Source organism: Mizuhopecten yessoensis, unplaced genomic scaffold (genome assembly GCF_002113885.1).
Source record: "Mizuhopecten yessoensis strain PY_sf001 unplaced genomic scaffold, ASM211388v2 scaffold8381, whole genome shotgun sequence".
Taxonomy (NCBI): Eukaryota; Metazoa; Mollusca; class Bivalvia; order Pectinida; family Pectinidae; genus Mizuhopecten; species Mizuhopecten yessoensis.
The window spans coordinates 1,004,220-1,016,638 of NW_018407519.1; the positions used below are offsets into that span (position 1 = coordinate 1,004,220).

The 12,419-nt window shown below is 36.3% G+C and overlaps 1 protein-coding gene across 2 annotated transcripts in view; it reads right to left on the reverse strand.

The window, feature by feature from the left end:
- LOC110455784 (sushi, von Willebrand factor type A, EGF and pentraxin domain-containing protein 1-like) overlaps positions 1-10,386 on the reverse strand; it is a 31,662-nt gene extending 21,276 nt beyond the window's left edge. For both annotated transcript variants that reach the window (XM_021506146.1, XM_021506147.1), the window contains exons 1-10: positions 10,278-10,386; positions 7,165-7,269; positions 5,898-6,131; positions 5,191-5,379; positions 3,930-4,124; positions 3,556-3,663; positions 3,108-3,344; positions 1,830-2,006; positions 956-1,141; positions 488-592 (exon numbers count right to left, since the gene is read on the reverse strand). In XM_021506146.1, coding sequence (XP_021361821.1) covers positions 488-592; positions 956-1,141; positions 1,830-2,006; positions 3,108-3,344; positions 3,556-3,663; positions 3,930-4,124; positions 5,191-5,379; positions 5,898-6,131; positions 7,165-7,269; positions 10,278-10,332 — 1,591 coding nt within the window. In that variant the 5' untranslated portion in view covers positions 10,333-10,386. The remainder of the gene's footprint in view (positions 1-487; positions 593-955; positions 1,142-1,829; positions 2,007-3,107; positions 3,345-3,555; positions 3,664-3,929; positions 4,125-5,190; positions 5,380-5,897; positions 6,132-7,164; positions 7,270-10,277) is intronic.
- Positions 10,387-12,419: the final 2,033 nt, after the last annotated feature.

Here is a 12,419-nt window from a genome sequence, read left to right on the forward strand (position 1 = left end):
TCTTATCTCAAATATGGGTATTATTATTCCATACTTCACATGTTACCATTCAAAGTATATGTAAAGACCGCAACGTTTTCAACGCCAACATTTCTAATAACACCTCTTTCACTGCAGTGATTTATTAACTAAAATATTTACATGTACATTAAGATAAACGGAGGTAAGAAAATAATAAATCATTGCTGGTTTTTCATGCAGACAGAAAAATATCAACACAATGGATAGGGAACTTGTTGTCATGAAGGCGGTAAACCACTTTGTTGACCTCGAAAAATTTATCAAAATTTTACATCTGGGTTAACTTTTCTCTGATTTTAGCATTCTTATGGATATTTTATTAACGATAATAATATGTATATCACACTAGGTGAAAAAGCAATGATTACAAACATTCTTCGTTTCCCTCTGCTTTAATTGATTATGTCCTTGAACATGTACTTTATGGCATTTTTGATTGTCTATTATTGATGACAAATTAACTTACGGTATTGACAATGGCGGCCCCACCAGCTTGGTTTACAAAGTGGACACCCTCCGTCAGGATCCCTACAGGGCTGCCCTGCTGCACACATTGGCGGACAGATTCCTCCTTCAATGCAAATTTTAAATGTCTATTTAGAACGATTCTAGCAGGAAACTACCAAAATATTTATATTACAACAATGGAAAATACAGAAAAACAAAGGTGTATAAATCTTGTTAAGATCAGGTCGATAGAATCTGGCGGTTCCAAACTCTATATTCGCCTTCGAAAATATAAAAGACTTTTATTCAAATATCTTCGTGATATTGTAGCGAGTATTCATAGTAAACAGCTTTGCTAATTCTATAAATTGCATCACGTAAAGTTATGCATGATTATTATGGAACATGTAAATGATTCTGTATTAATGAAAATATGAACTGGTTACAGTAAAGGATTAAGTTCCCTTTTTAAAACTTATCATCGTACCATTACACGTAGGCATACTGCCATTCCAGGAACGATCCGTTTGGCACTGGAACACCTGTCGACCCTCCTGGAGAAAACCCTCGGGACACCGGACCTCGATTGTATCGTTCTCAGCAAACAGTCTGCTACTGTCGTCTCCAAGGATGACGCTGTTGTTGTTGAGTTTGGGCCGCAAACAGTGGACAACTGAAATGTTCAGTGTTCTGACAATTAAATATGGTACAAAATACTAAATTATGTCAATCAATCGATAATATTCTTAAATTAGAAAAACCAACTACCCACTCAGTAACAAGATTCGACAGATTGACAGATTCCCTCGACATTTTTAACCGACCAAAGGCAGAACACAAAATGATGGCACTTGACTGCCTTTATTGTCTCTACTAAGCCTTTCTTATATAAGGATATGCATCCAGGTTAGATATTCAACAAACTATCTTTATTACTTATGTAACAAATAAAAGTGACTTAAAGGTAGATCTTCGTTTATTTCGGTTTGCATTACATATAAGGAAAAAACAACAGGTCTTGTTTAGTATCTATTAAGTAGATTAACTGATGGTAAAGCAGAATGCTGGCCTCTCTTTAACATCACCATCCATTAATCATAATGCATAAGACTTAGGGATAGGAACGCAGCTACGAATGCATTGGCGATTGATTTTATATAGAAAGTGCAGCCGATATAAGTCTCGTTTTTATTATTTTTCCTATTAATCATCTTTATTTCGGACAGTGTTTCCCTAGACAAATTAATCCAGTTTATTATAATAATCGTTCAAACTTTAATTCCATGATAAGAAATAGTATGAAATGTTAATCTTAAGCATACGTTGGGGAAAGCCGTAGATAATTATAGTAATAGTCTTACCGTCACAGGACACATTGTGAGACCAGGTCAAGTCACTCTGACATACGGTGACCATTGAAACATTTCGGCCATCACACCTCATTTCCACGAATAACTTGTATCCAGCATTAAATGGTCTGTTCGTAATCTCTGTCAGACGACTGTACATCGGCATCGTGAGAGACGGGCACACAGTCTCTGTGATACCATAACCATACACATTACATATACAAACAATGAAGATGATTCGATAGGTATTGCAAGAATGTTACATTGTACTCATAGGTACTGCATATTACATACATTTTTGAGTTGTATAACTCACATAAAGTCGTATTGCAATCTACAGCGAATTCAGGTATCTTGCAAACATTATACGTACAAGGTAAGAGTCTGAATTTTCCTTCCGAAAGGTACAATGTAATACAATTTGTATCAGATTCTCTATGTCATCACATATGACACCCTTTATAACTTACTTAAAACCATTTGTCCATATGCCTTTTACCTAAACGTCAGCTGTGTAAGAAATATAAGACAACTGTGCATTTTAGGTTTACTCTAAACTGTCAATATTGTCTGATGTTGCAGATTATGTTTTGTTCAGATCATATATACCAAAGTTAAGAATTTCGGAAAATGGCAAGCCTATGGACGCCCTTTCCTTACAACAATAAACAGTGAATTAACATCACATTGTAGTAAAGATAGATGATCACTTTAAAGGGATATATATTATTGCATGACTTTGTAGTTGTTAACACAGTTGAGTGATAAAATACACCACAAACTAAATGATCGGCGATCTAGTTAAACATAAGCTGATGGACAACACAGATTGTTCGCCCATAAAGATACACCATTCTGTGTTGGTCCCATTTAATAAGCAAACCAGATGACAAAAATAAATGAAAGTATATAAATAAGCTGTGATCTAGTGAAAGAACTAAGTTTCTATAATGAATATCTTGACCACCTTCGGAATAACATATATTCATGTTGATATCTAGTATTTGATATCCATATATGAGAAAAGTCTGATTATCCAGTTGGATAGTATCGCTGATATAGCAGAAATTGAGTTTAAGAGAAGTTGTCTTAGGTTAGTATAGAGTGGACATCATTGTCTGATGTCGCAGTACATCATTTCGCAAAATTTGCTTTTAGCTTTTATACGCTAATACCTGAATTCGCCATTGAGAGGAGGATATGGACAGTAATTATCTCTCGACGATTAACATGCGAAAAACAATATTCTGTGACAATAAGTGATTTGCGGTACCAAATTAAATGTATTACCACAGTGAGGGACGTGACATGCTTGCCAGCGTGTTCTGCGGTTTGTAGTGTAACACCACGGCCTAGGTTCCATGTCTGGGTTGCGACAGTAGTTAGACGCTCCCTCGTCCACTCTGGTGCCATACGGGTGTTTCTGAGGGACCTGACTCCCCCAGGCCTGGCACACAAGACCATTGGCCGTTCTGTTCTGCAACCCTCTGTAATCCGATCCTCGTTTAGTGTTGATACATTCAACATCTACAAAACATTGTGTTCAAAAGAAACGCTTTATTTCAGAAATAACAAGATATAAAATCAATGAAATTAATTTTAAGCCACTTTTTTATTTGGTAAATAAGTATACTTTCGTTGGAAATGATATGTTAGTTTAGTGGTTGCCATGTTTGGCAAACTATTTATTCCTCAAACATATAAAGTAGCGTAAACACAACTTTCCTGATGAACTTACGATATTCACAGTGTCTTCCCCACCTTGTCGGTTTACACTTCGGACACCCTCTGTCTTCATTATCGCATGAGAAGTCATCCTCGCACATTGGAGGACACAGGTGACTACCTTTAAGAACACAATAAGGTTCGCAATGAAAGCGATTGTTGGCAAAGGTATGTTTTATTAATGTTTGAAAAACAACGGTATATCAATCACAACCATCTCAGATCAAGAAAAAAGCTGAAAAATTTAAATCCGACAAGATGGTCGTAATCGTTTCCATGCGCAGGTTCAATTATTTAATTAACGAGATCTTAGGAATCTTTTTGGTTTGTTGACAAAATTCGAATTGTTTTTTTAATGATTGATCGAGAAACATGAACATAACTTGCCATTCATAAAGCACGTGGGTAAAGTGTCATTCCAGGTACCATCTTCCTGGCATTCCAGAATCCCAGGACCCTGGATGGCAAAACCTTCCAGACAGCGAATGTCCACAGTTTCATTATGATGATAGGCATAGTTGTGGTCTTCATGAATGTAACTGTTCCTCTCCAAGGCCGGCCTCGGGCAGTAGGGCGACAATTCTGTTTATATACAAACATGTGTCAGGTCAGTGTATACCAGTTAACACACTCCATCAAGTCAATGTTTTATAATTATTTAAACCTTTAGGCCTATACTTTTAAAATGACACTTTGCATTTATTTTACATACAATCTTTGCTATGCGCTCTCAAACAATATGTTCATGAATTAATCACTGAGATAGATGTGGGACATTTTTTATCTTTTGGTTGAGCATTGCATCGTTGGGCATAACGATATCCTGTTGTTATAAATTGAGAGATGGAATTAATTGGAGTTGCATACAGGACACAGAACACGGTTGAGAAGGTTTTTTTATCATACAAGTTGGCTTTCCTTCTAGAGGTAGCAGTGTTTTGGACAAGAAATAACTGAATTAGGTTTGAGTTTAGTTGTCCCGAGGGACCTCAAACTCTTGTGCAGCAGGAGAATTGTCATAACACATCGGAGGGATTAGAACCTCCAGTCAGTAGAAGACATTACTGAGCTGTCTTCGGTAATATGGATTTACATGTACTTTGTAACAATATAATTGAAAAGAACTTAACGCGTTGATGTGAATGGATTTTTTTATGTCAATTTGTAATGTTGCATACAACCTACAACACGGATAAGTTTAAATTGATAGTCTGAATTGATCAGGGATTATAAACATTCAAACGTAAAGTCAAATAATAAAACTATGACATTTGATTCATTTATGAAACGCTTGCATACTACCCTTATTTTTTTAACAATAGCATCTATCTGAACAATAACAAGGAAATGCCGGGAAAAAACATCGATAACTGATAGTCCACCAGCGTGGTCCTCTAATTACTAGCAATACGACACGAGGCAACACCGATTTCAATATTGAGGACGTTCATGCAGAAAGACGAACAAAGTAAGTTTATACTACACCGTATGGCCATTCCTAAGACCTCTTAAGTGGTACTTTATAATGTCAAAGTAATGAAAAGTTTGCCCAAACTTAACAACACACATCCAATGACTACCAGACTTGTCAACACATAAAATGTTACTACAACGATTTGACCGGATATGACGTAGCATCACCACGCACCTCCACATCCTCCAGAGGAAGCCCACGTCCTGTTAGACTGGCACCAGATTGTAGCATCCCGTTGAAGAGTTCCACAGGAAGTCACCACGCGTATAGATGTACCCGGTACAAACGGCTTAGCAAACTCAACGCCTTCCGGCAGTACTTTGTGTACAGGGAACGGTGGAACGGGACATAGGTCTTCGGATTCTAAAAAAGTTTATAACCTATTCAGGTTTTTTGTTTCAAATGAGGCAACGTCAACGCGGAACTTTTGTTTGTAGCGCTTATTGTTTTAACCAATGAGCGCTGTGAAAAAAACCCATCATCGTTTTTTGCTATTTAATTAATTAAAGTTAAGCATTTAAATACTTCTTCATTTTGGAATAGTAGTGCTTTTATTGTACTTTATTTTGGTTCGAGTGATTAAAACAATATAGTAAATACTATACATATATTTTCAGCTGTATCTGTAAATCGTGTATATACAGTGTACCTTTATAAAAATTCTTGAATAAAAGCAGAATCAGAGTATTGATGAACCACTATTGCTGTCTGCAAAAATAGAGAAGAGGATAAAATATATAAAATATTTACCAATATTACCCGATAAGCATTGTTAAGTTGTTAATGACGTTGGTAAATAAACATGTCAATTCAAGCAATATACCTAAAGTAGCCATTCACTTTACCTGATTGTTTATATTATATTAACATTAAGCTCTTACCACATCGAGGCACGTTACATGCCTCCCAGCGCAGGTTTCGGTTAGTTGTATAACACCATGGAACTGGGTGATTTCCCGGGCTACGACAGTAGTTTTTAAAGCCCACTACTAACTTGGCGAACCTGTGTTTGTGGGGCGAGTTACTAGACCACTGCTGACAAACACGCCCACTGCTCGTCACAGACATATCGCCACGGTACTTTTTAGGAGCATCCTCCCAGTAACATCCCATGGCTGTCGACAAATAAATAATCATATTTAACCGATACGGACTGCGTGTATTGTAACAATAGAAACTAAATTAAACTGATGTTTACACGATGGCTAAGCTGTATTGATTTAACATTTTCATTAACAATTACTTGTGAATAACGAAACCAATATTTTCATCAATATGTACTGACACACATTTTGACGCTTTTGGGACTCGGGCAGCTATGTCAGACAACCAGTAAATGTTAAAAACGATTTAGTACTATTTCAAATTAAACCCGGTTCGCTACTGTGTCTCCGAGTAAAAAAGGAGTGGTTTTCGTACGGGGTAACCTGTTTTTCTCGTTAACTTCCGGTTATTCACTTCTGAGTCCCATATAATGAGGGCATGTGTTGCCTGCGTCCGCCTTTTATCAAACAATATACATATTTGTCATTAGTCTTGAAGGCTGTCAGTTTCAAGGTATAGCAGTAGCAAATGGGGAGTGATTTAATTGCTTAGGAGTCCTTCTTTTAGATTAAGAAACAATCCGTTAGCATGTCATACGGGCACTCGTGTTTTGTCCCAATATATTTTTTCACATATTAACATGTCCTCCTAGTTTATGAAAACATTTATGGTATAATTCTAAAATGGAAGCATTTGAATAAGTGAAGATAGGTTTTGTTGAATCGTTAATTCACATCTCCATTGTATTTCTTAAAGTATTTCCTATTTTTATACCAGTTCCTTCTTAAAACAATACAAAACACTATTAACGCTTAAAATAGCATTATTCTGCTTTCGCTTTGTTATCATATTAATCTAATAATGTTTCGATATACACGGCTGTGTTACATGATATAGAGTAAATTGTAATTAGAAACAGTTCTATTTGAGATCATGTCAGTAATTTTGACCAGATACACATATATATGTTTGCAATGTATAGCATAACGATGGACAAACTATACATTGCTTAAATAAAGAAAACGAGTGTTTATGTAATAATTGAAAACTGAGATGTATAACGTAACTTAATAAAACTTATATTTATATGTAAAGGATACTTACGGTTATTACATTGTCGTCCCCACCATTCCTTCTCACATTTAGGACAACCTCCATCAGGGTCATCACAGGTCTTTGAAGCACAGTTTTCGGGACAGGTGCCGCCATCTTTTGAATTAATGATATGTTCCTGATATCAATGTGAATTTTGAAACAATTTTTGATTGAGTGGAGCTTTAAATAATAAACAGGTACATGAGACGACCGATATGTCTTCAATTGCCACTTTTGGTTCTTGCCTGTCGTCCTTATAATTTCAGCAAAATTAAGCAAAGCCATTTTAACGTCTATCTTGTATAATTCATTCCGTGATATTTAATTATAACACATTAGCATCTTAATTTACTAATTTTTGTATGTCAATCTTAACCCTTGATATTGAAATAGATGTACTACAAAGTGATCATTAAATATACACTGGGTTCCAATGTATAACCATGTATATAGTTACATAATGTCTGTTAGAATGCTATAGACGAGTAAAAACTGTACGGTACGGAATTCTATGATATTTCAATAGATATCTCGGTTAAATGATATACGGTAATACACAAATAATTTTCATCAAAATCGTTGGATTTATTTTTAGTTGTTATTACATCTCTCTGAGCTGTCATAAGTCAGCATTATTGACAATATGCTCTATTTCTTCCCTCGGTCAAGGTGTGTTATAAACTAAACCCAATCCTCAAGTCTCGACTGAAACTGAAGTTCTCCTCAGTTTCTTTGTGAATATAAAGCCTACTGACGCTGATGCCACCCTTTATAGTTGACACATTATAAAAGCTTAGCAAAACAAAAATAAAAACTCCAAGAAAGAGTATGTGTCTCACAGAAAATACATGCAAAAAAAAAAAATGATACTGGCTTGTGGAAAAGGTATTTGGTAGATAATGGAGCTCTAATCATGGGCGAAAGATGTTTGCATGAAATTCATCGAATTCAAATGATTTTTGTATCAATACAAATGTTTATATGTATATACTGTCACCTTTTGTTAACTAGTTTACACATCGTTCGTCCGTAATCCGTTTCTAAATATTGCTTCTAATATAAACGTCAGCAACTGCAATAATATTCTTGAGATGGCCTGCTTCGCTCTAAAAGTAATGATTTGAAGCCATTGGTCCTCGTTGATGATCTTATGAACTAATCAGAAAAGACTGATGATCAAAATCCTCTGTTGGCGTATTTGATGTAGATGCTTTAAGGTGTTCTAACCATGTACCGTAGAGGGTATCAATTAGTGATCGCAGTAAATCAGTGTACTTGGCAATAATTTTTGTAAACATGCACATTTTGTTATGGCAGTCAACAATGTAAAATCGACTGCATTTAATGCAGCTATTGCAAACTGCACTAGCAAGGTGAGAGAATGATTTGAAAAGCTGCACTATGCCATTCTCAATTGCTTGATCTTTCTGCTTTGATAAACATCCTCATTGGTGCTACAAAATTCCTAAAGGGGGAAAATAACTTTTCATGGATTGTGTACCGAAGAAAAGAGGTGGAACTCTCTATTTGAAGTGTAAACACTGCCACTTAAAACGCTCAGCAGCAAAAAAAGACTATTAAGCAATTAAATGTATAATAAAGGGTCGTGGCACGACTGGAAAACTGATCTGTGAGACAGGAAATTGCTATGAACCTAAGATGAATTGTTCAACTTCCAAGAGGTGCGTTCAAGTGAGCTAGGTTGTGAATGGTATCGGCTGTCTAATACGCATAAGCAAATTGCCTCTCAGGACGTATTTTATTTCAAGTCAATGCAATTTTGACAGCCACACCCATTTGATCAGTTTGATTTAGAGTTGACTTTGTTAAATTTAGTTGAATTTGATCAAATTTTGCAGAATGTATTTTGCAAATATTAAATAATTACTTTTGAAATTCTGGGTTAGCCATTTTATGTCTGTTTCAATCTATGCTACATTGACTCCTATTCACAAGACAGCGATAAAAGTCATCATATCTCACGGCACCGCGTGCTCTTCTTCGACAAAGTACTGTGTCTCAATTGCAAGGAAGCACAGGCTTCTTGTTTGGACTCTCTAAAATTTTCGGATATACATTTCATTTAAAAGCAACAATGGCCGTCCAAAAATGAAAATGCATCAGAATGATTGAATTTTATTCAGTTAAAGAACCAAGTTTAGACGCTGGTGGGAGGATGGTAAATTATATATATTATGTTTGTTTACCTTCAGTAATTATATTATCTGGGGACAAATTTAACTGTTTCAGGAAAACAAACTTGTATATCACTCTATTACCAAGACCATAAACGTATAATCTACACCCATTTGTGTATACAGAACGTGCGCAATGCTTGACCTCTTTCTTGAGATAATAAATCATGATATCATTTACTTGTTATTGTATACTGTTACGGTGAACAGACACTGCGGTCCCATCAGTCATTTCGATGTTTTTGTTTTTCCATAAACATTTCCTTCATTATTTATTGACATTAGAAGCATATAGTCTACTATGTAGCATGTCAGCTAATTGAAACAGCCTCATGTGTCACATGTAATTAGAGCAGCATTTTGTGTCACAGGAGTTAATCAGAAGTGTCTCCTTTAGAAATGTAAATGTCACATGCGAGGTAGTTAAAGCAGCGCCATATGTAGCGTGTATGATTGTCTTAACCCTTTCACCACTTTAGACCATAATGGGATCAATGCATGGTAGAGTTTACTAAAGTTGTATAGGGGTGAACGGGTTAAAACAGTCTGGTAGCTAATTTAAAGAGACCTGTATGACAAGTGAGCTTATCAAAACGTCGATTCTTTTTGTGTTATCGCTAAGCTTATACAAACAGACCGATGCATAGCATTTGAGCTTATTAAAACATCTCCTATGGAGTTACAAAAACACTGTCAGGTGAAACAAGTAACATGTAGCTATTCTATAACGGACTTCTTTGTAACGAGAGCTAATTAAAGCAGCGTTTTGATTCCAAATAATACCATTTCTTTATTCTCGATTTCTTGATTTTTAACTTACGGTATATTTAATTTTATTACTAATAATTATTCGCAGATATGTGTGAAATATTCAACACAAACATAAATGAAGTTACATATCATACAATAAATGTAAAATGTACTTACATGTGCTCTTCATTAAATAAAAGAAACAGTAGAATACAATCCATCTGTAAGGCATCCCTGTGTCACTCCCGTCCTACCGACAGAGACTAGCATAGGCCGTTATAATTAACCACGTACACGGACCAGTAATCTCGGACTGAAGTGGTATCCACTTAGAAGCTGATCTATCATACTATGTAAATTGGATGCTATACACTTGCTAAATACAGTTTGTTTTATATCCCAAGTCAGCGTAGCCTGGGGTTTTGTCGTAATTATATAACTATATCAAGAAATGTAACACTACCGCTCTTCAAATACGGAAGCAAAACAGGGACTGTGTCTGCGCCTGCAGCATAATAGTAAATCCTCGTTATACTACCACCCTTTTTGTGGTGAAATATTGGCGCTATAGCGAGGTTTGGCATTATATCGGATGATATAACAGACTGTTTAGTAATATAAGCTTATTTTGATGAGTCGCGGTAGTCTAGTGGTAGGACGCCGGGCTCGTGACCGAAGGGTTGCGGGTTCGAGTCACGGCACGGCACTGTGTTGTATCTTTCAGCAAGATACTCTACTCTGCTTGTTCCAGTCTACTCAGCTGTAAATGAGTACGTGGCTTGGTAGTGCTAGATTTGTTGAATGCTAGCTGTGAGCGCCGAAATTGAAGCACCGGCTGTATGCTCCCCCAGGGAGTTGATAAAGTTATTGGCTGGTTGCAAAGGCCCTATAACCACGGATAATAGTTTGTGAACCGCTTTGAGACGACCTACGAACTAGGTTGTGATAAAGCGGTATATAAGAACCTCGAATTATTATTATGACTATTTATAAACAAAACAGCTAAGAAACTTTTTTCAACGTATATTAATCACTCTTTTTGGCTTGGGTAAAAGCGCACAGAAGGTCTTAATGTGAAAGGAAACTAGAGTATCTAGAAAAAACACACGTGGTTTTGCAGTTTACCCAATACCTTTTCACGTCCGATTGGGGATTTGCACCCCGGTCGTCTTAGGGAAAGACAAGTGCGCTATCCAATACGCCATCGACCATCTATTGTTAAGAAAACCGAAAACGGGAAAACGTGAGATATGTTGGTGGTAAGAAATGTGGCAAATGAATCAATGGTCATTACATAGAGGTTTCATTGTTACAAGTCATGTCACAAAAGTGTTCTGTGCTGATTGGATTAGTATCAATGCCACTTATGAATTGTTTGTATCGATTACAATAACTTGATGAAAAGAGGCATTCAATCTGCATTGTTGTCTTACTGATCCAGGTGATGTGCGTGTCCTCCAATTGTCCTGTGTCGGTTTGATAAGAGGTAGGAACCACGAGAGAACTGGCATTTTGGGTGATCGATATGCTTTACGCCAAAGTATTGAATCGTGGCTCGTTGTTAAAGGGACATCACGCGAAAAGGCGGGGTTTTTTTAATGAATGTATGTATTGTATGCACTTACACTTATGTTACCTCGCTATCCCCATATTCATAGTCCGTTCCAAATGTCCAGTTTGACCACTTGAACTGTTCGGGAAAGCCCTGCTAAAAATAGCGCCGATAACGTCACCTGACTAGGCAGTAAACACAAGTTGTGCGAGCGAGATGATACGGTTTCCAAAGGGGCCCCAGAGAGGGGCCGTCAGGCAACTGCAACTTCTTACTGCACTATGAAACCAAGTAATATGATTTCGAAGTCCGTATTCAAACTTTTTGAACAGTAATTATTCATCATCAGAAGTTAATTGCACACTTTCCAATATTCAGAATTCAAATTTATTTAGCTGTAAACGTAAATTTTTTGCCAATAAAATTAAACAAGGGATGGGGCACAAGTTTTTAAAATCTATCACAGCCTTCTCCCGTCACACATTTACAATTAAATGTCAACAATGATGATAGGCATAAACAAAAAGTAGATATATTTAAATATATATTGAATTTAGTACCGGAATGTGACCGGTACAGTTGGTACGGGGCTAAACACCTTCCCTCAACAATGGGACAAACCTTTCTGTAAAAAGGAATATTCACGAGACGAATATCCCTTTTCAAATGTTTACGTAAAGTGCATATATGCAATGACAAACTACACGCGAATAAAAAAGGAAATGTCTGTGAATTAATTTATTACATTATACAAGTCAATGTTTTTG